This window comes from Anopheles funestus, chromosome 2RL (genome assembly GCF_943734845.2).
Source record: "Anopheles funestus chromosome 2RL, idAnoFuneDA-416_04, whole genome shotgun sequence".
Taxonomy (NCBI): domain Eukaryota; kingdom Metazoa; phylum Arthropoda; class Insecta; order Diptera; family Culicidae; genus Anopheles; species Anopheles funestus.
Window position 1 is genome coordinate 55577069 of NC_064598.1, and position 25577 is coordinate 55602645.

General features: G+C 43.5%; 4 protein-coding genes across 12 annotated transcripts in view; 2 read left to right on the plus strand and 2 right to left on the minus strand.

Moving 5' to 3' along the window:
- LOC125774609 (gamma-aminobutyric acid type B receptor subunit 2) overlaps positions 1-11771 on the plus strand; it is a 40224-nt gene extending 28453 nt beyond the window's left edge. For all 6 annotated transcript variants that reach the window (XM_049444691.1, XM_049444693.1, XM_049444695.1 and 3 more), the window contains 10 exons: positions 1094-2591; positions 2750-2968; positions 3338-3633; positions 3760-4123; positions 4204-4539; positions 4649-4952; positions 5784-5856; positions 6046-6469; positions 7040-7205; positions 9009-11771. In XM_049444691.1, the coding sequence (XP_049300648.1) occupies positions 1662-2591; positions 2750-2968; positions 3338-3633; positions 3760-4123; positions 4204-4539; positions 4649-4952; positions 5784-5856; positions 6046-6469; positions 7040-7205; positions 9009-9928 (4032 nt within the window). In that variant the 5' untranslated portion in view covers positions 1094-1661 and the 3' untranslated portion in view covers positions 9929-11771. The remainder of the gene's footprint in view (positions 1-1093; positions 2592-2749; positions 2969-3337; positions 3634-3759; positions 4124-4203; positions 4540-4648; positions 4953-5783; positions 5857-6045; positions 6470-7039; positions 7206-9008) is intronic.
- A 3423-nt stretch (positions 11772-15194) lies between these two features.
- LOC125774612 (pyruvate kinase-like) lies at positions 15195-21913 on the minus strand. 4 transcript variants are annotated; one of them, XM_049444699.1, is made up of 5 exons: positions 19173-19414; positions 19059-19099; positions 16157-17537; positions 15915-16071; positions 15195-15833 (listed from the first exon to the last, which is right to left on the minus strand). In XM_049444699.1, the coding sequence occupies exons 2-5, from the start codon at positions 19095-19097 to the stop codon at positions 15821-15823; spliced, it is 1590 nt and encodes a 529-aa protein (XP_049300656.1). In that variant the 5' UTR covers positions 19098-19099; positions 19173-19414; the 3' UTR covers positions 15195-15820. The 4 variants fall into 4 exon arrangements, with proteins under 4 accessions (XP_049300656.1, XP_049300658.1, XP_049300657.1 ...); XM_049444701.1 differs by lacking the exons at positions 19059-19099; positions 19173-19414 and adding an exon at positions 21734-21913; XM_049444700.1 differs by lacking the exons at positions 19059-19099; positions 19173-19414 and adding an exon at positions 20792-21028.
- Positions 21914-22962: 1049 nt separating this feature from the next.
- LOC125774615 (guanosine-3',5'-bis(diphosphate) 3'-pyrophosphohydrolase MESH1) lies at positions 22963-23811 on the plus strand. The gene is made up of 2 exons (XM_049444705.1): positions 22963-23245; positions 23313-23811. The coding sequence occupies exons 1-2, from the start codon at positions 23116-23118 to the stop codon at positions 23732-23734; spliced, it is 552 nt and encodes a 183-aa protein (XP_049300662.1). The 5' UTR covers positions 22963-23115; the 3' UTR covers positions 23735-23811.
- Positions 23693-25365, minus strand: LOC125774613 (probable phosphoserine aminotransferase). Its single transcript, XM_049444702.1, has 4 exons — positions 25030-25365; positions 24570-24942; positions 24327-24496; positions 23693-24191 (listed from the first exon to the last, which is right to left on the minus strand). Exons 1-4 carry the CDS (start codon positions 25203-25205, stop codon positions 23816-23818), a joined length of 1095 nt encoding a protein of 364 aa, XP_049300659.1. The 5' UTR covers positions 25206-25365; the 3' UTR covers positions 23693-23815.
- Positions 25366-25577: the final 212 nt, after the last annotated feature.

Here is a 25577-nt window from a genome sequence, read left to right on the forward strand (position 1 = left end):
AAATTTCTCTAAGATGCATATTTTAGATTATTTTTCTTCATATTCAAAATAATTCATGTTTATTTAAAATGCCACCCTAAAAACGAATTCTGTTATCTGCATATGATACTTACACACTAATATTTCCTTAGTCGGAATTGCTTTGATGGTTTTCGTTGACAGCTCGTCTTATCTGCGTTTTCATAGTTTGCTTGAAGACTCACTGATGTACTAATCTGTTAGTAAATATTATGTAGTTGTTTCAATACCACAAAAACGAACAGATTAACCAAGACTCTTTCTTTAGTCGATGTGTTAAATGAGTATGATTAATTCTTAATCTCATGATTACGTCTTTTTTCCCATGATGATGAAGATGGATGAATTGGGACATTATACCCATACTTATTCTTTTATGGCACTACAACCTCGAGAGGTTTTTGGCCTGCCGTTTCAGGCTTTCTTTGCCATTTCTAGGCAAAGCATGAAATGGGGAGAGACAGAGAGGTTGAGGCAAACAATTTAAGTAATCAATACAATTTTTTTTATCGTAGAAGTTCTTCATTTCAGTGTTTCAAGATTATCTCGGTATGATTACAGAGCATACGCAGTTCGTTTAAAGATTCAAGATTAAAAGACACACATTTCACCTCCACCGCAGAAGAACGGGTTGAATTGAAAATAAAACATTTATGCATTAACATTTGCGAAAAGTATTCCATCGTTTTGGGTATACCCATCAGCCTGAATGTATGATTGCTCGCGATCGTTCTGTGTAACACACAAACATAGGCATCAAGTTGTATGGCCGCAAAACGTAGAAACACCGGGTTCCGGCAACGGGTAACAGAAAAGCTGGTGGCTATTGGCGGTGGTTGTGGCTTTATGTTGCTTTTACCTGTTCCGCGGGAAGATTTATGTGTTCATGATGGATGATTTTCGACGCATTGGCCTCACATCCGGGCTAGCTGGCACGTATTTGGAAATAGATCCCATCCACGCTGCTGCGACCACTGCACACCTTTCGGGCGCTACTACTGTGTGTCTCATTTTCCACCTAAATCAGCTCATGGTGATGGATTTCTGTTTTTTCTTTTCTCTATGCATGTATCAGATCGACTTTCTCGCCCTGCAGCCTACGACCAGATGATTGCTTGTTTACCCCATCGGATCGATGTCGGCGGTACCCGACGACGGCGTGGCAAGGCTGGATAAAAGCACCGGTGGAGGCGTGAAACTCAATCACTAATGTACAACCGGGGTGAAGCAGGGCGGACGGAAAGCACACCACAAATCACGCACACAACCATCAGCAGCAACAAAAAATCGAAAGCAAAATAAATAACAGGACCCCGCGCCACCGGAATTCGCGTTCACCGCACTTGCCACATCGAAATTCGTCGCAACACATCAACGTTAGGGTGCTGTCGCATTCGGCGGACTCAGTGAATAAAACGAAACCGTACCTCCGCCAGTGCCCGCGAACATAATCCGAAATCGATCGGCCACGAAATAATAATAAAAAAAAAACGTGGTAAGTTTGGCACCGGAACCATAGGACGTGTCCTCGCGGCATTCGGAACAGTACGCGCGGCACGTGTTGCCGAGGGGTAGAGATTATCATAAAATTAAATCAAACTCGGCTCAACTTACTTACTGGTCGGACTCGCTGCCCCGTGGCCATGTATCCGTCGTCGCTAGTGTTGGTGCTGACATTTGCTCAAATTGTGCTGGTGTTCGTGGGGGACCGGGGGGCGACCGGATCGCGGCCCGGTTCCAGCCACCGAATGGACGTGTACATAGCGGGTTTCTTCCCGTACGGCGAAAGTGTGGAGAACAGTGATATCGGGCGCGGTGTCATGCCGAGCGTGAAGCTAGCGCTCGACCACGTGAACGAACACTCGACCATCCTGCGCAACTACCGGCTGCACATGTGGTGGAACGACACGGAATGCAATGCGGCGGTGGGCATGAAATCGTTCTTCGACATGATGCATTCCGGACCGCACAAATTGATGCTGTTCGGGGCGGCCTGCACCCACGTGACGGACCCAATCGCCAAAGCCAGCAAACACTGGCACTTGACGCAGCTGTCGTACGCCGACACGCATCCGATGTTTACCAAGGATGCTTTTCCGAACTTTTTCCGCGTGGTGCCATCGGAAAATGCGTTCAATGCGCCGCGGTTGGCACTTCTGAAAGAGTTCAACTGGACGCGCATCGGCACCATCTACCAGAATGAGCCGCGGTACTCGCTGCCGCACAACCACATGGTCGCCGACCTCGACGCGATGGGCTTGGATGTGGTCGAGACGCAGAGCTTCGTGTACGATGTGGAGGAATCGTTGCGCAAACTGCGCGAGAAGGATGTCCGCATCATCTACGGGAACTTCAACGAGTTTTGGGCCCGCCGGGTGTTCTGCGAAGCATTCAAGCTGGACATGTTCGGTCGATCCTACCAGTGGCTCGTCATGGGCACGTACGGCAACGAGTGGTGGTCGGAGAACGACACTGACTGTTCGGTCGAGCATGTCACGACGGCTCTCGAGTCGACGATTCTTGTGGACCTGTTACCATTGTCCACCAGCGGGGACATCACCATTTCCGGCATTGTACGTATTACACCATACTCGGGGTCAACCCGTGTCGGAAGCGACCTGTTGAGCGCTAATTACGATCGCTAGATTATCTTCCTTTGCTGTTATGCCTGCTGATTGCTGTCGTTTCCTGTTCTGCTTCACGGTGTTTTTTTTTTTGCTTTTATTTTCAGACAGCCGATGAGTATCTGACCGAGTACAACAGCCGTCGGGGTGGCGAATATTCGCGCTTTCACGGCTACACGTACGATGGGATCTGGGCCGTTGCCAGCGCCATTCAGTACGTGTCCCAGCGTAAGGAACATTCCCTGACACACTTCGAATATCGCGTGAAGGACTGGGAGGACATATTTTTAGAAGCGCTCAAGAACACTAGCTTCGAGGGAGTTACGGTACGTACGCGCCACGGCTACCAAAATTGTTCCTGGCACACCTGACTGATGCACGGAATGGGGCCGAGACAAACAAGATATTGATAGTGGCAATGGAAGCACTCATCGCTGACGCGGATGGGAAGCAAATGGGCGAATGAACGGCCACTTTTCAACACAACAACCGACGCCCGTACGTCGAAGCTTAGCGATAACAATCTTACACCACCATCAACGCCGCCATCATGTTTGTCTTGGTCTGGTGTTGTTATGTCGTTTTCACATCCGTTCGTTTCCGGCGTATCGTTTTTCCGCTCCATTGGGCATCTATGCCACTTGACCTTACGCTGACGCGACACGTTCCATGTCTCACATCTCTTTTCTTCCCAGGGACCGGTGCGATTCTACAACAACGAACGGAAAGCCAGCTTTCTGCTGAAGCAGTTCCAGAACGGTGCGGAGGTAAAGATTGGGGAGTATAGTTCACTCACCGGCCGGTTGGATCTTAGTTTGGGCCATCCAATGAAATGGGTCGGTCGGAGTCCACCGAAGGACCGAACGTTGCGCATTATAGAGCACAGTCAGGTGAACATTACCATCTTTGTTGTGCTCGCGAGCACCTCCTGCGTGGGCATCATTATGGCGACCGTGTTTCTCGCCGTCAACATCAAGTTCCGCAACCAAAGGTAAATGATGTGTAGTTTTCGTACTGTTTAGGATACGCTGCGCGAACGCTGTACAGTTGTTTTAGTCAAGTGGGTTTTGCTACTTGATCATCACTTTAATGTGCATGTGTCGTGCTGTTTTCCCAGGTACATTAAGATGTCCAGTCCTCACTTGAATAATCTCATCATCATCGGTTGCATCCTCACGTACTTGAGTGTCATATTTCTCGGACTTGACAGCGGCCTCAGTAGTGTGGCTGCCTTCCCGTACATCTGTACGGCGAGGGCTTGGCTGCTGATGGCCGGTTTCAGTTTGGCATTCGGGGCAATGTTCTCCAAAACATGGCGCGTACATTCCATCTTCACCGACTTGAAGCTAAACAAGAAGGTGATTAAAGACTACCAGCTGTTTATCGTTGTCGGTGTGCTGCTTGCGATCGATCTGGCGATCATGACGACCTGGCAGATAGCGGACCCATTTTATCGCGAAACGAAATACATCGAACCATCGGTAGGTGTGAGCTGCAATGTTGATGATTTTATCATTCAAGTGCCATTCATTGATTGATTGGTTCAACCCTCACAACACAGGAACATCCAACGCTCGAGGACGTGATCATCGTGCAGGAGAACGAATACTGCCAGTCGAGCAAAATGACCATCTTTATCGGGGTCATCTACGCGTACAAAGGGCTGCTGTTAATCTTCGGTGCCTTTCTTGCCTGGGAAACCCGTCATGTGTCTATACCGGCACTGAACGACTCTAAGCACGTCGGCCTGTCGGTGTACAACTGTGTGATCATGTGCGTGATGGGGGCGGCCATCGCACTCGTACTGTCCGACCGCAAGGACGCCATGTTCATACTGATATCCGTTTTCATCATTTTCTGCACGACGGCCACACTTTGTCTGGTGTTTGTGCCAAAGGTAAGGGGCAAAACGCACTCACCCTAAAAGGTGTTCTTTTATCCTGGTTTTATCTTGATTCCTTTTATGTTACACATTTACTGCCACGGTCATGCCACCGAATGCGTAGCTGGTGGAGCTGAAACGAAACCCAAGCGGGGTGGTAGATAAAAAGGTACGTGCCACGTTGCGTCCCGTGTCGAAGAACCGGCGTGATTCGTCTGCCTGCGAACTGGAGCAAAGAATGCGCGATGTTAAGCAGACCAACTGCCGCTTCCGGAAGGTGCTGATGGAGAAGGAAGCGGAGCTGCAGGCACTCATCAAACGACTCGGACCGGAAGCTCGTGCTTGGATTGGGCTGGAAGCGTCGTCGTCCGAGCCGGACATTAACAAGGAATCGGTAAAGGTTCAGGTTAAAAAGGATTACGCCAGTGGTACGTATATAGAGCTGTTATCGTTGTTGGAATTAAAGCACACAAATGGTTTCATGCTTCTGCCTTAAGGTGCCTAAAAACATATTCCCATCACATTTGTTACGTTTATCTTGTGCCATTTAATTTACACACTTCTCAATGGGTTTTCTTGCCAATCTTTGGTACAAAAAGACGAACGCGTTATGGTTTGCAATAATCATCAATTTTCGAAACTTTTCACCACATGTCGTTGAGGTACTTCGCTTAGCGCTTCGCCACTCAAAAGAACCGACATAATCGTTAGGACGCCTAAAAACTAACGACAACGACGTAATATGGCCCGTTTCCGTTTCGAGTCGTCTCCATGCTGGTTAACCTAGTGCCATTTGTATTACTTTATTGCGCTCGAGAAACTGCGAATCGTTCGTGAAGGTGGTTTCTTAATTAAATTTCTCCAACCTGGTTGTTATGTCGTTTCCGATATATCCTGACAAGTATTCAGGTGTAATTAATTGCAATAGCTTCATTCAAAGTGTAGCCAATGTTTTGGCTATTTCTAAAATATTTTTCCTTAGCTTTGCGTTGAAAATGGAGAACATTATACACCATAATTTACGAACATTTGAAAGTGTCTGTATGTAAGTTGGAAATTGTAAAGCTTCGTTATACAACCACAACAAGGCAAGGGATTACAAACAAACAAATCATATACTATTTTTGTTCTATCATTTGCTTCACTTCAATTGCACGTCGTCCATTACAGCCATGCACTTCTACACACGTTCGTGTACCATGAAAGGGGCGATTAGTGCAATAAATTATTTATACCATACGTAACTGAATCTATTCCAGAAGGAACTGACTTCACCTCCATCGGTAGCGTAGGCTCGAGCAATGACACACTGGATTCAGCAGGACCCGAAAGGTAATGGTTGTGTAATGATAAAAGTGCATTCAATATATGCTCCAAAACAGAGTGGTACTTGAACACACTCGTGCGTGTAGAAAAATCGTTTTAAGAGTTTTAGAAATATTTCATTTTCACTTATTTTCCACCCGTTTTGCCCTCCCTTTCTCTCTCTTCCATAACTTACCGTCGACCATCGACCGTTAGTCGAAAGCAAAAGAAAACGACCGTGATCCTTCCTGGAGAAGAGGTACCAACGGCCCCAGTTGCAACGTCTGGATCGCGTGCCAATCTGGCAACGGCCATTACAACAATGGCCGTAGGAGCCGGTGCGGGAGTAGCATCTATTGCGGCAGCAACGACCGCCTCAGTCGGGCAGGTGCAATCCAATCAAGCTACGCAGGCAACCAACACCGTACACAATGCAGCAGCACAATCAGCTACCAGTGCAATAAATAATGCCAAGTCGACTCAGGCAACCGCAGCACAGACTATCAACGTCAGTACAAGCGTGCCGGTCGATCCGAGTAAACCAATGTTCAACGACGTCCGGCGGGAGTCCGTGTCGGCCAGCTCGAAGTGGTCGCCGGGACAGTCGCTGCATCAAACGCAGCAACAAACACAAACAGTGGTAAGCGAAAGCGTAAGGCTGGATCCCTCGTTTTAATGACAGTTTCACTTGTTTCATCCACATCCACGGCAGACTGGTTCGCGGCTCGATCTACTATTCCTTTTATTTACCGAAACAAATATTTATAATTTCATCCCATTACCTGCGTTTGCAGGGCTGGAAAATAATGCATCCACTGGGTGTTGGAATCATGCCCAACCGTTTCCCAGCGGGAAAGCGGGATTACCCGTTTGGCAGAGACCAGTTGTTGCTTCGGTTGCTTAGTAATTTCCTATTTTCAAAAGCCCCAATTCCCCCGCCCCTCCCCAAGCATGTTACCAACGTTAGGCGTAATGCCAAAAACCAGTCTGTTCTCATTTTGATTATCCGATTTAAACAATTTGTCGTTTCTCGACGGATAATGCCACACCATTGAAAAGCGCTTTGGCAAATAATTATCTGTGCGCTTAAGCCGCATTAACTTCCCTGTAGCAATCGTAGCCATTTTTAACCCGATTTGAACACTAGTGACGACGAATGATCATTTGTCTTCGATAATCTCTTAATCTTTTCTTCTTTACTCTTTCACAGGAACAGCATCGGTACTACGAGGACGAACGCGCGACAAACGGCCCTACGTCGGTGGCGAAATTTAGCACGCAAGCGAACAGCAGTTCTACGACCTCAATCACACATTCCAACACGGAACTGAATCAATTGTGCCATCACTCGAAAGCGAGTAGCAAGAGTAGAGGAGGTAATTAATTAAAGCTTGGTAAAATATCAAAGGTTTTTCTAAGACATTCACAGCCCAGCAATGCGACACAGGCCCGATCATGGTGCGATCGTGCCGAATCATTAGCTTTTTTGTTCAGATTTGTTCTAAATTGTGTTTTTTTTGTTTGTTTGGTAATTACGCGACGACCTTTGATCCAATGCTCTATGTAAGGATATCGATTGTAGATACAGAATTTTCGTGAATGCATGGTAAAATATTTGTGTAATGACGAGCCATTTTTAGTATTTGCGTGATAGCGAGCATTACTCTGGAGGTTTTTGATGGCATATTATTAAAGATAATCAATTGAGCTGTAAGTGATTCATGCGCCAACCATGGCAAAGATGGCAGACCTACGTCCTCAATGAATGTACAGCCAAACATAGAGAAAAAAGACTTATTTTTATAACAACTTGCACCACAACTCCTGATAAGGCCCTGAGAGTCAAATTTAGTTTTTTTATTGTTGCGGACATCGCTCTTTTTTTAAATCATGAAGAACGAGCTGGTCGTATTGCTTACAACATTGAAGACTTAAAATAGGATATAATTCACTTTGGTTGGAAGACATTTCCTGCTCCCAAGCGAGAAAGGGTACTTTATCCTGGATGTACTCGACCATCGAGGAATCTCTCATATATTCGGGGAATTTTATGATTCTGGTACTTTCTTGATTTTTTTTATATTCAAATACTATATTTTTAGTTTCAAAGGTTGAATTCAAAAAGGATGTGATTCAGGTGATGGACAGGTTAGAAGTAAAAGGTTTTATCAAGTACTTTGTTAGAGATGTAGACATTATTTTCGTTATTGAATGTAAAAACAAGACTGATAACGAATAGTGATAAAAATAAGATTAGTAAGCTAAAAAGAGAAGGAATTACCTTAGAGGTCGTTAAGATAAAAAGAAGAAGTCTGTTCAAGATCGAGCTCTGTCTCTCCTCCCTATTTAATATCTCAAATTTTTTTTATCTGTGATCTCTTCATATCAAAAATATCTAATACGGACTAAATGGACCCGGGTCATTATATTGATAGAGCCTAGTAAATCTACTTCGTTGCACAATTGTGAGGTCATCTCACAACTTATAGAGCTTTGCACTGTAGTGGCATCTACAAATATTAGTCCTTACATTTTTTTTCTCTTTTTTAATGTCCTTAAGCTAATGTCTTAAACTAAGAAATTTTCGACCAAGGATTTTTTGTTAGCCAGTGTCAAATCAGTTCATAGAGCGGTATACAAATAATCGGACTGTTAATGTTTTTACCGTCCTAGCTGTTGGTGGTGCTGTTATCGGTGATGGCTTTTGGCACTGACGATAGACGATAGAACGTCGGTGCAGCTAGCTTTAAGCAAGATTGCTAAATGTCAAATCTTTCTTCAAACTCGTGAAAGAGTCTGCTTTGTCCATTATGAAGGTAGTCTATGATCTTATGTCTTTGTTGCTAGCGTATACCACGATCTGGATTGATGTTCGCTGAAGTTTCCACCCTAGAGACATACATGACCCTCTCTACCAATAAGTAGACGGGCGAGGTTATTTCCCAGGTGGAGATAAAAGGCCGTTTAGAGATTTCCTCCCGGATCACCTGGGATATTGGTATCGTTGTCATGCTTAAAAGCCTGATAAGACATAAAAATGACCATTGAAAATTTTATTTGAATGTAATTTAATCATTTTGATGTCATGCTCAAATAGCTTGATATCGGAACTCGTTGAGTCTATTGTACAGTCTACTGTACAATAATAAGTTTACGGTTTTCTCTTTAAAATTTTGTAGACATGACTAACGACGGATCAAGGCGCGTCAGTGTGCAGATGTCATCCTCGTTGAAAGGAAATTTTGTCGTGTCGCAAAGTGATCTGTGGGACACGCACACATTGTCCCATGCTAAGCAGCATCAGCGACAATCGCCACGCTCACATCAAGGATCGAATCGTTGTCCTGACCATGGACATCTCAACCAAACCCAACAGCAGCAGCAGCAGCAACAGCAACAGCAGCAACAACAACCACATCAGCAGCAGCAACAACTGCACGCTCAGCAGCAATACGAATATGACAATAGTGCAACCACATCTCCCGGGCCGATCCAGCGAAGCGTGTCGGAAAAGAATCGCACCAAGCATCGGCACAAACAGCAGCACAAAAGTACGGCGTGCCAGAGTGAGACCGACAGCGAACGAGAACAGCGTGACTATCAGACCTTCTCGTCGTCTATCTGCTCCACGGCGGCCAGCTCGACGGCAACCGTCTCCATGGTCGGCAGTACGGCCGGTGGCGCTAGCGTCAGTGCTGGCGGGTACGTTACCCCAACCAAAATGTCGTCACGAAGACTGACTAAGTCGCAACACTCGCACCACCATTCGACACCCAATGTGGCGCCGGGCGTGGAGCGAGCTGGCACGATGGATCGCAAACATCGATCGAGCGATTCACGTGGGACGGCCGATGGAAGTACGGGCGGCCATGTGGGTGGTGGCCACATCAGTAAGCATCGAAAGAAGGAAGGCTCAGCCTCGAAACCGAACCTATACGGTGCGTGCTCCGAATCGGAGCTGCTCGATGGCGAAACAGCCATTCTGCCCATCTTCCGCAAGCTGCTAAACGAGAAGGATTCTAGGTACCGTGCTAGAAATATGGTAGGCGCCAGTTGCCCTAATATATCGATTAAATGTGATATTGTTGAGTATTTGTAAACTTTCCAAAACCCAACGACGTGCATCGTAAAACGCTCTCCTCGCCAACTGTAACGATTCACAAGCTCGTGAATTCAATTTCGTGATGGGATTTGTGCCGTGCGACAGGAAAGATACTATCGTGGCAGTACTTTACGCATTTGCTCTGACATGTGGACAGAGTGGTACAGTAAAGCAGTACTATTACCCGGATCCGTGATCCGACGATACGATGTTCGTGTTGAAGAAAAGACAGCAAGTGGTTTGTGTCTTGAATATTCAGTGCATGCGTGCCGCTGGAAAGGATGTGATTTGGTTTAAATCGTAGTTACCTGTGCATTTTTTGTTTGTTGCGTTTCTCTTTCTTCACCACTATTGTTGTTAGGTACATTCATTCCAAGCGGAGATTATTTACATACTTTATTGGTGTACCATTGAAATGTATCAATTACAGTAGTTTCCCAATGAATTGGCAAAAAAAATAGGCGCCCAAGGTTCCACCTGTTGATTCTTGAAGAAATGAAATCTCATGGACGTGAAAAGTGCACAAGCAAAACGATTAGAAAGGAAATTACCATGTACGCATAGTAGCCCTCGCTAGCGGGCGTTTGTAAGAAACGGGCTTTTATTCGTGAAACTGATGGATACAGTAGCGTAGCTCTTTAGGAAAGAAATGAACATGTGAAGCAAACGTAATAATAATGATACAAAACTTTAGGATAGATTGTTTTGATAATTGTGACTGTTAGCAATTTAACCCGCAAGGACGTTAGGATAGTTTGATCGTTAGAATGCGTCGGAGAAGCAAACAAAAAAAATGCAACGAGACATCAATGCAGAAGGAATCAATGTCCATTGCATTACTGTAAAAATCCGTGTATACAATTTCAATACAAGTTCAAACGGTACGCGTTCAGTACGGTACGGACAGGCAAACACGTTTTTACACATTTTTGATACTCAAAAGTGTTTTTGTTACAGTTACTGTAGACGGTTACAGTCAAGGTGAAAGACAAAAAAGTGTGCAATGAATCCAGTTGAATTTGTTCATTTATGTGAAAGCATAAAATGACAATAGATTTAAACAATTAATGTAGCGGCGCGTACACGCGTGCCGGTTAGGTAAGGGCAAGTTAAGGAAATCACAGAGGCAGCCAGCCACCTGCTGGTGCTATAGAAGCAGAACGCGTATGATGGTTCTCTAGCATGTAATTATTGTGACACGCTATTCTTTACGTACGAAGCTGCGCGCGCGTGCGCGCGCGTTTAGAAGCGAAATCGCATCTGAATGTTATGTTTGTGTTTTTAGTTTTCGCAAATGTACGTGTTGTTGAGCGCTGTTTTTAGAAGAACAAGATTTCAAACTCTCATTTCCAAGTTCAACGATCTTCATATCGAATCGATGTTTAAGGCTAATGGTAAATTTTCGACAACTTAGAAATAGGCAGCTAAACGAATTAAATGGTAAAGTTGCCCTCAGTCGGCCCTGGTCCTGTCAACCGGCGCTCACATCTAGAACATAAGACAAATCAATCGGGAAAAGGTAAGCGTACGATCACGCCATAGTGGGGTGGGATACGTGCAAGCAGGACTGGATTGAGAGTAAGGACGAATGGAAGCGGACACATGGCGCACATTGCGAAGCATGCAAACAAAACCGGCATCTAGTGTAGGAAAACGTAAGGGTAACATTAAAAAACTAGTCAATACATCTGCAAAAACAAAACGATTATATCAATCAATCCAGACTGTGTTCGTTGAGAGCGTTCATTACTTGTAGAAACAAAACAAAAACAAAAAAAACAAAAACAAAACCCGAATGCAATTGTGAAACGAAAAAGCATTGCACCCGTAATGATTGAGGATTGTATTGAGCAACATGGAATGTGCTCCGAAGCTATAACGATCTACTAGATGTAAGCGGAAAGCAAAAGAAGCAAAAACGCAGCAAACAAGAAGAAAAAACCCGGATATAGCATGAAACTAAAACAAAGCAAACATTGATGAAATGAGTACAATCGTCTTCCTACTACATACACCTAGTACACAAATGAACACATGCACATAACAAAGAAACACAAACAAACACACACACACAGCGTACACAAGAGCGTACCCACATGATCGTACTATTGCGTTCACCTTTACTCATCCTGCTAAGTACACGCGAGCTCACAACTTTATATCGTATAAATTCACAATCATTCGTGCACCTGACATACATACTTTTGCACCTTTTATAACGCAACCTTTTATAACGGGGGCGGCCCGATGGTGCATGTGATAAACGGCGCCCGTCCACACGGCCGGACCGGGTTCAAATCCCATCCGGACCGTCCCCCCGTAGCAAGGACTGACTATCCGGCTACGTGGTAAAAATAAGTCTAGTAGGCCAGAAATGGCCGGCGTGACCTGTAAGGTCGTTAAAAGCCAAGAAGAGAGAGATAACGCAACATGCAAAAGTCGAAGAAAAGCGCGTAATATCTTGCACAGCCAATGCAAACAAATTTGGATGTCCGGTGTCAACCGAGCTACTGCAACAATTGAGTCCTTCGGTCACATCTTTGCTCATACAATTTGAAATGTTTCTTACTTTTTGGAGGCATAACACACACACACACACATTACACACACAAAGTTGCAAAGACCAGTCATATTTTAAGTGCACCAGCACCAAGTCGAATGTCACGTTCACGTCAAATTGATCGTATTTCGATATCATTTCATTCCGTCTTTCTATCACTTTCTATCTCTCTCTTGGTGGATGTTTGTTAATCTAATCTAATTAAAGGAGCTATACATAAATTGCAGCAAAACGCACACGAATTATGAGTGAAGAAGGAACAAAAAAACGTGATGCTGGAGGTACAAAAAAGATTCGGCAGTTGGAGATGATGCGTCCAAAGTACAGGCGTTGTTTGTAAAATTGCAGAAAAACGCAAAAAAAATATACAGTTTATATTGGTGCATACACATTTGCATTGCGTTGAATATGGAATGAATTTGCAGTTAATTTTGTTGCGGTTGTCCAACTTTAAAAGATAGACAAATAAAAATGTTTCATAACACTTCTATATTGTTCATAGCAGCATACGGATATGAGTACTACCATACAAAGCGATACTTCATTTCCTAGCCCTAAATAAATTTTGTTCAATTATGCAAAAAATATACCATTTGCTAACGATAACAAATGCGACAAAAGATATTGTTTAGTTTATCCAATGCGCAGCATCCCAGTTAAACTTTGTTAAGTTGAGTTTTAGAAAGATGTGTTCAGAGCAGCAGCAATTAAACAGCGTTTTGAAACTGAAATTATACTCGCCGAACGAAATAGGAAATTTGCAGGACATTTTGTTAGCTATTCAATCTTTAAGTCAACGTAACACTCATTGCGCAACCATGCATGAACAGGATGGATCTAAATGCGCTAGAAACACTGGTTCGATCGATATTCAGTTCTTACTCTATGTACTATATAGTTGGCAGTTCACCGAAACAAATTGCACAAAATGTTTAGCCGTACAACAGTTTTGCTGTGCCGAACAATGTAGACGCAACGAAATCCCATCCGAAGCCCAGTTCTACTGAGCACAAGGGACGCGTGACAAACGCAACAAACAAAGGGAAACCTGTAGGTAGGAAAACACAACAGCTCATGACACTCATGAAATCGAACTATTCAACACTGCTAAATACACACAAAATTTAGCGTGTTCAGTAAGCGAATGTTGACGAATGTAGTCGAATGTTTGTAGCGTAAGTTTGGAAGATCCTAGATCAATTAAAAGGGGTTAGTCGCTAAACCCTAGCGAGTATTCTTTGAGCATCTCGTTGAAAACTCGTGAACTGTGGGATGCCTGGTTACATCCTGACGCGCGAGCACACATTACGTTATATTGGCAAATGGACGAAGAGGTCTTTCTTCGTTGAGCGAAAAGTTGATCAATTCCGTGTAGAAACAGATGAATAAGCCCTACTACCAAGTAATCAAATTGTTTCGTAGATCAGGAAGCTCAATATGGAATAATTAATAAGAGGTAGCTTATAGAAGGTTTTAATGGTTTTGTTACTAACGCTTAATCGATTGGAAATTTTGATTCATTGTTTCTTTCTGTTTTGCACAAAATCGCTCGGAAGGCAATACGGAGGAATATAGGAATACATCTAGCTAAATTGTTACGAATTAGAGCCAGAAAACAAGTGCTAGGTACGAACTACGAAAATAGCAGAAATAGCCACAAGAGTGAGTGCTATGTCAGCAAATAATTTAAATAACAAATGACACATTCACGCATACAGACGTACGTACACGAAACAGCCAAAACTTTTCAATCATTCACCGAGTGTGTGGGCAAACGAAGCTAGGCAGAACGAGTAGAACATTCTGTTAGAAACAGTACACTTTTACACACACACACCACTGCGAACATACTATACTGCATCTACTCTCATACCAGAAAAGTATTTAGATGATTAGTCTAGAACAATGTAAAGACTCCCGGACGGCAAGCTGCGGGATGGAAAATCATGTACTTTTAAAACGGAAAAGGACTAGATATGCCAATCGTATGAATTGGTTGCAATGGACAGAAATTAATAAAACAAGCAAAATCATTTTAATTCGGTTTGATTGTTTTCTTTTTTCAAACGGTAATGAACACGTGCCTTCCAGTTTATAGAGTACGATATTTAAACGTGTTAGTAACGCTACTACAACACAGATGGCGCTATGGTGCACAACCCTAAACGCAGCATCATAGCAAGCGCGGGAAGGAACGAGAGAGACAACACAAAACTGCGGTCTATGAATGTGTTAGTACGTTTCACGCGCAAAGGAGAACGGTTTCGTCGTACATCCTTGATTTGAACGACTTATCGTTTTCTCTGTTTCCAATTCATATTTCAACCACAAATCGATTTCATTTCAAGAACATGAAAAACTAGATTATTTATATTGAAGATACAAATACTGAATTACATTGAAATTTAAATGAACTAAATTCAATCTACGCCAATTTTATTTTTGGGGGAAAAATCTTGCGGTAAGGTAATATGGATGGCCGTGATTATTGTAAATTTACCTCAGTTAACAACTGATCGAACAGATAAAACAAGTCGGAATGTACTCACAGTGTTTCAACAACAATCTTGTAGTTCTTAAGTTCCTACTTGTAGTAGCTACGGTTGTATCTTCGGCTGTGTGTGAATCAAACTACAGATAACTAGGTTAAGGATAAACCTGCTTTCGGATATCAATGATGCAAGCACTCATTATAAACGTGTCTGTGTTTAAGTGTCATAACTTTTATTCGCCACATTGACGCATATCGTTAACCTGTAACTAGTACTCAACGATGTTTATGCTGAATGATGATTATTGGCATGTGACAAATGTTAGTGCATCACATGACCATGTTGGTGGTGGTTTTTTGTTCTCTCTTGTAGCGTGTTTCAAATATCCCTGTCCATTTCATGCGAACGCCTAAACTGATTATACTATTACATCTCACTTAGTGATAAAATTTCATAATTTAAAACCAAGACATACGTCGCATTGGATGTTGCTTTAGCCTGCGCCAATCTAACGACCGACCAATTCAACATTTTTCGTAAAGTGTGGACAATAATTTAGATGTTAGGTTACAATAAATAAACTGAACGCACGAAAGGAACAGCTAAAGAGAAGGGACATTGAATGTCTCTGGATGTGTGTTATTCACTTTGTGAGTTGGAAATCTTCAGTAATTTAACAATACTAGATTTCCGGTTATAGTTGAAGCACTACAAATTGCAGTTTACCGCTTATAGTCACTATAATGGACTGCTATTTCCGAGGCCATTGTTTGGTAGATAACAACACTTTTACCACATCCCCTGTATGACGCTCTCTGATGATACGGTATTACTTATTTATTCAACATTGCTAAAATGGAGGAAACGATAGCAATTTTTTAAAAAAAATCCTTGTTTCGTGGAATTCTTGCTTTAATGATCGTATACGTACATCACACGGATTGTGTTGGTGAATCCAGAGCCCTGCTTCCAGCCAGTAACAACGACAATTGGATTACCTGGCTTCAAGAATCCGCGCTCCTTGCCGAATTCAATGCCGTATTGCACACGGGCATCGACGTCCTTCAGCCAATCCTCCATGGCAGGTTCTATGAAATATAGGTATATCACAAATAGGGTGTAAATATAGTGTACGCCATTGAACGGGCCTTTCCGACTTTGCCCATAACTTACGCTCATAGATGACGGGCAAAATTCCTCGGTACAGATGGCATTGGCGCGCCGTTTGTGCAAAACGGGTCACAGCAATGATCGGGCAGCGCGGTCGATACTTGGAGATCAAGTGCGCCGAACGACCCGAGGTGGTAATGACGATGATGGCGGCGGCACGACTCTTGATTGAAGCCTCTGCCCCAGCGATGGCGATGGAAGCGGCCGTGTCGAGAGGCGTTGGTGTCGTGTCCACCAGATCCTTGAAGAGATTGCGGTGCCACAAGGCAGCTTCTGCTTCCTTGCACGTTTTGGCCATCGTCAGCACACACTCAAGCGGATACTCGCCCTTGGCTGTTTCACCCGACAGCATCACACAGTCCGCACCGTCGATGATAGCATTGGCAACGTCTGAGATTTCGGCACGTGTCGGACGCGGCTTCTTTATCATCGACTCCAGCATCTGGGTGGCGCAGATTACCGGTTTTCCCGCACGGTTGCACCGCGCAATCATTGACTTCTGTGCCAAGAACACCTTTTCGGCCGGGATTTCAATGCCCAGATCGCCACGAGCAACCATGATGCCGTCGGATGCCTCAATAATCTTGTCCAGATTCTGCATGCCCTGTTGGTTTTCGATTTTCGAGATAACCTTGATATGTTTTCCCTTTTCACCAAGGATACCGCGAATTTCCTTCAACGCAGCAGCGTTGCGGATGAAGGAAGCGAAGATGACATCCACTCCTTGCTCAACACCAAACACCAGATCCGACTTGTCCTTTTCTGACACGGCCGGCAGATCTACCGGGACGCCTGGGAGGTTTACACCCTTCCTAGATCCCAACATGCCACCATTTTCCACATTGCAGGTAAGCGTATCGCCCGAAATACTATCCACAACCAGCGAAATGAGACCATCATCTACGAACACATGGTCACCTGGCTTGACCACCTTCACGATGTTCACGTAATCGACATAGATCTTGTCCTTGTTGCCCTTTTCCAGGTGCTCCTTGTCCGTGGTGAGCTGAATCTTCTCACCCTTCTTCAGCTCGACTTCTCCGGTTCCGCTGCCTTCGATCAAACCGGTACGAATTTCGGGTCCCTTCGTATCGAGTGCAATGGCGAGCGGGAACGGTTTGCCCAGTTTCTTCGAATAGTTTTCGACAGCTTCACGGATGTTCTTGATCGTGTTGGCGTGATATTCATGGGAACCATGCGAAAAGTTCAATCGCGCAATGTTCATACCGGTTGCCATCATTTTCTCGAGCATTTCGGGCGAAACCGAGGCCGGTCCAATCGTACAGATAATACCGGAAAGACGCACGAACGGAGTTTTCGAGTCAATATCGAGGGAGCAAATATGCTCTAAATGCGAAACCGCCTCGGGATTCATCTTTTGACCCTAAAATTAATTAAGAAAAATTAATGATAAATGACCTATTTTTGCAAAGGAATGGGAAAATAAATAAAGAAACAAATTATGTCCAAAAAAATATCCGTTACCACACAAGATTTTCAAAACTCAACTATTTTTACCTGATTTTAGAAGTCCTTTAAGTCTTATCTAAGCCTACTATAACTCGATGATTAGAACAGCGTTCAACCCATAGGTTGCTATATTGGTAAAATACGTTTCTAGAATTAGCACTGTGGGCGCATTCATTGATGACTTAATGTTTGTATCACGAAACTAAAGTTAGCACCATTGTTTATTGTTGATAAGGCAACCAACACAGTCTCTACTACCATAGCGTAGCTACTACACTACAGCCGTTAGGGAAAGAAAAAATAAATCAATAGTTTATGTAATCAATGCAACACACAATGCATCGTGCGTTGCTAGTGTGAATGCATTTTCAAAATATAAATATATTGCTAGCTTACTGACATCTCTTCTTCCGCTGATAGAAATCTCATTAGATTGCACTTGGTTGGCTTGAAATACTATTATGTGCGACCGTTTGGTGCCAAAACTGCGTAGGAACGAGATGAAGCTTACAAGATACTTATCATTTGCTGACGATGATGAGCTAATCTTAGCAAACTATATAAAATATATTTCACCTCCCATGTACCGTATGTTTTCTAACAGGCATACATAGCAGTCAGTACACGATGTGCAAAACATGTACAAACCTATACACTCAACAATGGATGGGATGGATATCGTCCAATATTTAGACAGCACACACCCATACAAAACAGTGCGACGCGTCTCGACGCAACGATAAAACGGATGAGTGCAGCGTAGACTAGCAAAATATATGAGGGAAAATCACTTTTCATTTGTCCTTGGTCAAGGGCATACCGGTCGATTCATCCGGTAATAGTAATAGCAAGACCTTTACCTTTCTTAAGTTTTTTCTTGTCATCCCACACAGTTTCGTGACCACTAATGTTTCCTTATAAATGGTGAACATTCAATGGTGTTACGTATCATAAAGTTTAGGGGGAGGGGGGAAAAGATGCACACTCTGGCTAAAAAGGTATATCATATTGTCGCTTTGTGCACGTACAATAAAAGGGCTTAGTTGAAATAGATAGAGTAAAAATAGCGACATCCAACTTCTCGCTTCTCCTCGGCACACTTTTCCTTCGATTTGGACACACACACTCGTCGCTGACCACCGAAACCATTCCATCCTTGACCATTCTTAGCCCCCGGTTACTGTGGTTGTTCACTTCTTTTCCATCCTCTATGGTGAAGATGCAGAATTAACCGGATCCGGATCGATTTATCCCCGATGCTAATTGTTCGACCGGCTGGTAGATTTTTGTTAGCACACGTAACGCCACATTTGGTACACATGGTAAGCACGGCAGGACAAAATAGCAGTTGACAGCAGCCCATGCAGATTAGCAGGTTGGTATGACTCTCCATAACACAAGTGTTCTTCTCTATGTTCGCTTTTCTTCCGCTTACCTTGGGGTCGAAATCGTAGTCGGATACCCACACCATCATCCCTGAACGGTTAAAGGTACTTATCAGTGAGGGGAAATGAAAGAAAGTCCCTGCCGGAGGGAAAAGCCCAATTACACTTCTTCTTGCAGCCGAAAACGATAGAAGCTGTTGGTAGTGCTGCTGCTGCGGCTGCTTAGTACACGTCCTTCCAGATGCACACAGAGCGATGGAATATGGCAAGAACGTACCACACACGGTACCAAAGGAGCAGGCGAACCTTCTGACGTCCGGTTGCTTAGCACCAGCAATCGATAATAAAATCGTGGGAACTTTCGCGAGCTTCGCACGATTCAACGGTCGGCAGTGGAATGAATGTACGTGACGATTTTGTGGCTCGCAGTGCAAATGTGTTGGAATAATGCCATCCTTTAAACACGAATTCACAATCGGCGCGTGAACGCTACTACTGGTGAACCGACGATGACAGTGTAGGATAACAAATCGCGGGTGCATCGACCATTGCATTCGATGCATCCTGTCTATTCGCAGCAGAAGATGAATTCTGGCTTTGTTGATATTGTGCGTTCGACCGATAAACCTTTTCAAGCGGTTTGTTTGAGGAAACGTTCCATTCCGGAGTTATGGGTAAAATAGCAGACTTATCGAATCGATATGCGTGAACGGAAGTGCCACACGGGGACAGTATTTCATTTCCCGGATGAGCTTCAAACGACACCGACCGTTCAGGAGAAAAATAGCTTAAAAACAAAACAACCAACGGATGTTCAAACCGTCGTCTTAGCAACGGAAAACTACTATCGCGATTACAAGCTTGTTGCGGTTCGCGCGAGATTTTCTACTGTTTTACCAAATGTTTTGTCGTTAGTTTTCGAACGATTGTGGCATTTCGTGTGTGCGGTTTTTTTTTTGGTTTTTCGCTCTCGGTCACTCATCGGTCTTGTTTCAAAAATAGATCTTTACATCCTGGCAGACGATTCGAAATGTCTGAAGAATATAGAGTCCCATGTCAAGAGCCAAAAGAAAGAGTATCGATATGATAGCACAATTTTCCGATTGAAGGCTTTGGATAAACTCCAGAATGAATACACTTTTGTTTGATGTTCATCTAAGCAATCGGGTTTTCATGGAAAGGTAAATAAAGCGCACGCGCGATGAACGGAAATGGTTGCCAAAAGAGAATACATATTTGTTGAAAAATATTCAAGGTCATCGCTTTGATGCACACACATTCAAATCATTCGGTCTCGGGCGACACTCTTTTGCCTATGGTTATTGCAATTTATTGTCATTAGGGCAAAACAACCGCCACACTTTTTCGAATTAACATGTTCATACAATACATCAGTTGCAACTTCAATTTCAATTGAATTTCCACTCCAATTAAACATCAGTATGAGGGAGGACTATATTATGTGCCTGCTTAGTTTCAGCTTCTTAGTTCTTAAACGAATGCGAAGTTGATACAAATAATCGAACGTCCTGCATGAGAGGTTGAGCAGCCCTGGTGTACACCGATCATCTGATTCTGACTCTGTCTCTGTGTAAGTGTTGACGTGCAGAGAGTGTTACTGTTCTATTGCATTTGAAGCTGATCGCAATTATTGCATAAAATTACTCGGTATTACCATATCGTGCATTCGCGTTTTCTTCTGTTACAAAGTTTGTGGACAAAACCATTTACAAAAAAGAACAATTCCAGTAGCACACAAAACTGCGTTAGCAGTCCACCGTACCTCCATTGTATTTCCGTACAAGGAACAAACTGCCTAGTGAGAAACAAATCCAAATAACAGAAGCTGGACTTCAGATAGGGTACAGTTTAGCTTTGCACAAACTGCCGAAAATAAATTAAACACTGCCACGGAAACACAACTGGTGCCGTCGAACCGCAACTGGGTAACACACACCGAAAGATCACGCAACGACCGAATGCCAAAAACGAACGCAGACGGTAAGTAGGCACGTGAGAAACTAACTAATTTTTTCGATGGGATGGATGATCTGCTTCACCGGCGTTCGTGTTCCCGCAAGCAAAAAAAAACCCCAGCTGGTGCGTCAATTCGACAGTCGTATATGCTGGTGTGCGTTAGATACAAAAGTTGATGGTTTGTTAGATCCCCCTAGCAGCCGGTCCGATCTATGGGCAACCCAATTCCAAATAGCATACACTGTTGTCATTGCTTATCAGCTGACGAAATAACCTTAGGAAGGCAGCATATCTATTGGAAGGTGATTATTTTCATTTCGTGAATTAACGCATGTTTTTGTTAATACATTACTCATAAACACCGTCACGAAAGCCGGCCGCCAATGGTGCTGCACGCACACACTCGCGCAAAAAACGTAAAACATGGCGTAGTTGCGAGAGTGGAGCACGCGTCATTCTCTGGATGCGATGGATTGGAGGTCAGTCAGAGGTCAAACAAGCGAATAATTTTTAAAACCACTGGTCGCGCCAATATGTAAGCAAAACACATAAACCGGAACTTATTCCTTTGCCTTTCCACTAGATTTGATGACACGTTCGGGAAACGTTAATAGGCAATCGTAAATATTGGCAACGTTTCACAGCATTTCTTACCAAAGCTCTACACACGCATAACAAAACACACCTAGCGAGCTTGTTGTATGATAACGATATTTTTAGCTTTCGTAACGAAAGTGAAATTACTTACTTTGCCTTTAACTAACGTTTAACTCTGTGTAAAATGTAAAAGTCTGGACAATATTTTAGGGATACACTCGACACAAAAATTACGGCAAGCAATATTGTTAACGCTGGTTAGGTTTGGAAGGACACGTTTACAACTTGCTACACGGGCTCCAGTCGACAGAATGGCGAGAGCAGCACGACTCGTTGAGAGTTATCATCGCGGACGCATCTCGTCGACCGAGGAGTCAGCATTGGCTAATAGCACAAGTCGTACAGGGCCCAGCTGATATGGCAAACATAGAGCGAGAGAACGGGAGAAAGGACGGCTAGGGTGAGATAGTGAACGGGTGGAATTGTGGGGTGATGCTTTTTCATAACGCACACGGAAATTGCATCGTCCTCCATGACCTTCCCATGATCACCGCAAGCAGACTTGTTTCGTCATTGGACAGTATTTTATAATTTCAATCTATTTAGAAAGCAACATGTGATCGGTGCGACTTAAAGCGTTTTTAAAACAAACAATAATGCCACTGTTGAAGAAAGTTCCACTTTCACTGTTCAATATTTGCTAGTTGCATTTGTTAATCTTTGCAGCAAATTGCATACTAGGTAGATGCATGTTAAACATGTGGTGAATATCGTTGAGAACACATTGATATGTAAATTTATTTGGTGTTTTTATCACTATAATCACTATATTTTCCGGCACTATAAGTGCAACTAGGCCCATGCGAAGTATGAATTCAGTACTAGCACATGGAGACTGCAATATCAAACAGAAATAAGCATAACATTTTAAAATCAATCCAAAAGAGGACTAATCCAAACCCCAAAATTTTGTTTGTTTAAAAAAATTTAATATCGCGTTCAATAAATAGAAAGACTGAGTCGGAGAGATTAGTCAAAAGAAACGGTATACTTATTTGAATAGGGATCGTTAGTTAACAGATGGGACATTGAAACCACACAGGTATTTGTAGAGTACGCAGTGTTTCAATAGAAAAGGGTGAATGTAAAGTAAAAATGTAAGAAATTACGTGAACACCAAGGAATGATAGCATAAAACTACTTGCTAATTGTTAGAACCGTTAGAATCGATTTGAAATTCAATTTAATTTTTGTCCAATTACAAATTAGTCCCTCTGGTAGACGGTGCACAATTTGCAATTCTAACTTTTTTTTTAAATGTTGCAGGTCTATAAGCTTTTTAAATTATTTGATTGATTTTCTGTTCACGATACACAATAGAACTGCTAAAATGAAACTGATCTAAAATAGAAAAAATAGGTTCAGTATTTCGTACTTGCCCATCACTACGATGCCGCTGTCAAATTAAAATTGCGTATGAAGGTCATCGCTGTCATCCCGCTGTAATGTTAAAAATATAAACAATCCGAAATAATGGAACAAACACTGCCTTCCGCCAACATTTTAAAAGTGTACACCAAATGTGTGAATTTTGCTGCTGTAAAGCACCGAAATCAACGTCGGCTTGATAGTGACGAAACGCCGTACATAAATCATCCGATCGGTAAGCAACTAAAGAAATATTTCGTTCTGGTTAGCTTGATTTCATTATGGAAGATTTGCCATTTTAGGTGTTGCTTTCATTCTTACTGAGGCTGGAATAACCGATCCGGAGGTATTGCAAGCTGCTGTCCTGCATGATACGGTCGAGGATACGGACACATCATTTGAGGAAATTGAATCCTTCTTTGGTCAGAATGTTTGCTCCATTGTGCGGGAAGTAACGGATGATAAAACATTACCGAAGCAGGAACGAAAACGCCTGCAAATCGAACGTGCCTCTGGCAAGAGCCACCAGGCAAAATTGGTGAAGCTTGCTGACAAAATTTACAACTTACGCGATCTGCAACGCTGCAAGCCGAAAAATTGGACTGACGACAGGTGTCGTGAATATTTTTGCTGGGCAAAAAAGGTTTGCGATAATCTTAAAGGAACGAACGAAACGCTGGAATCTATTTTGGATGATATATTTCGGCAGGAGAATGTCAATTAAAAATACATGTTTCTACTTAACCAGTAGATAGCAAAGAACCGTACACCGATGCGGCAATAAACTGGACGCTGGGTAAAGGTTTTACAATTTCTGGTGATTCTTCAAAAACTCCAGCATGTACTGCTGCAAAGATGTTGCTTCCTCGACCGTTACCGCGTTGTACAGAGATGCACGGATGCCACCGACCGAGCGATGACCTTTCAGCTGCTGCATTCCAAGCGATTCTGCACCTTTTAAGAATTGTTTTTCCAGCTCTTCATCTCCGTTCGCACCACCGACCCGGAAGGGTACGTTCATTCGGCTGCGTACTTTTGCATCAACCGGACAGTAGTAAAATCCATTAGACTTTGCAATCACGTCATATATCAACTCTGACTTAATCATCGACTGATGGTACATTGCATCGACTCCTCCGTTTCGTTTAATCCAAGCAAATACACGACCCATCACATAGATGCTGTAGTAAGAGTAAGAGGGTAATGGGTAAACAGACAAGCGATAAGAATGCGAACGGCTCACTGTGCATTGGTGGTGATAGTAGATCAATGTTGCAAATACCCGGCTGTTATTATCTGCTGATCAAAATACTCACATGAAGGTTGGCGGTGTGTTACTAATTGAATTCGCTTTAGAGATGACGCTAAAATCGAAAATGGTCGGAGTGATTGGCATTGCGTGGCCTATTAGATCTTCCCGCACTATTACTACCGTAATACCGGATGGGCCGATGTTTTTCTGCGCGCAGGCAAATATAACGCCAAACTGTCGTTTATCAAACAACAAAAATATGATTATCGATCTATACAAAAGAATACAATTGTTTTCAAATACGAACCTTCTTGACATCGATTCTTCGAGATAGCATGTTCGAAGACATGTCCACCACCAACGGCACGCCGTTTGTTTCTGGCACAGAGTCAAATTCAATACCACCAATTGTTTCATTGTCACAGTAATAGACGTACGATGCTTCCGGATCGAGATTCCACTGCTTCGGATCTGGAATACCGGTGTATTTGTCTTGCTTGGGTGCTGCATAATTAATTTTGCCATACCGTGCCGCTTCTTTGGCGGCCATCGACGACCAACTACCCGTGACGATATAGTCTGCTTTTCCCGTTTTGCCAATTAGGTTCATAGCAACAGCAGCAAACAATCCTGTTCCTCCGCCTTGCATAAGCAGGATCTTATAGTTATCTGGAACATCACTGTATTCGGGTTTGTACGGAATGGATGAGAATCGGTCATCAACGAGCGTTGCCGATTTTAAGCAAGGCAATGGTTAGAATACTCACAGCAGTTCCTTGACCAGTGCCAATGTGTCGTCGTGTAATGCGACGTAAGCATTTCCTCGATGGGACATCTCCATCACGCTCATACCACTCGTGCCATGTTCGACGAGATTTTTCTGTACCTCGCACAGAACTTCCCTAGGCAATTTAGCCGGACCTGCCCCAAAGTTGATTACCATTGCTGCAACCGTTTTCTGTTGCGTCGGAATTGAATACACCGTGCTTTCCTGTTTGACCTCCACTGATTCACTTCACAAACGTATACGAACACTCAGCTTGTCGACTGTATCGCGCGCCGGACGGTTCCTGAATGTGGTCAACGGTGGCAACAAAATTGCCGTTACGCTCTGCAAATTAACCCGAGGAATACACGTCTCGACACCCACCGCAAGACCTCACTATCGCTCGGTCTCTGAAAGATGAGCCTGTTCTAACCGGTTTGCAGAACGCAGACAATAACGATGACGACGGTAACGACGACCCGTTTGTCAACGAGCCAAAGGAAGCGCACTTAAGAAAGGGCTGGTCAAAGCGACAGGCGGTGAAGAGGC

Excerpts from the sequence above, each read along its gene's own strand:
- LOC125774612 (XM_049444699.1), bottom strand. The coding sequence starts at position 19,097 with ATGATGGTGTGGGTATCCGACTACGATTTCGACCCCAAG. Across the intron at positions 17,538-19,058 it reads ACTACGATTTCGACCCCAAG|GGTCAAAAGATGAATCCCGA; the intron begins GTAAGCGGAAGA and ends AATTAATTTTAG. Across the intron at positions 16,072-16,156 it reads TTTGCCCGTCATCTATGAGC|AACCTGCCATGGAGGATTGG; the intron begins GTAAGTTATGGG and ends TATATTTCATAG.
- LOC125774613 (XM_049444702.1), bottom strand. The coding sequence starts at position 25,205 with ATGGTAATCAACTTTGGGGCAGGTCCGGCTAAATTGCCTAGGGAAGTT. Across the intron at positions 24,943-25,029 it reads GCACTGGTCAAGGAACTGCT|TGATGTTCCAGATAACTATA; the intron begins GTGAGTATTCTA and ends ACCCGAATACAG. Across the intron at positions 24,192-24,326 it reads AACACACCGCCAACCTTCAT|CATCTATGTGATGGGTCGTG; the intron begins GTGAGTATTTTG and ends CTCTTACTACAG.
- LOC125774615 (XM_049444705.1), top strand. The coding sequence starts at position 23,116 with ATGGAACAAACACTGCCTTCCGCCAACATTTTAAAAGTGTACACCAAA. Across the intron at positions 23,246-23,312 it reads GTACATAAATCATCCGATCG|GTGTTGCTTTCATTCTTACT; the intron begins GTAAGCAACTAA and ends TTGCCATTTTAG.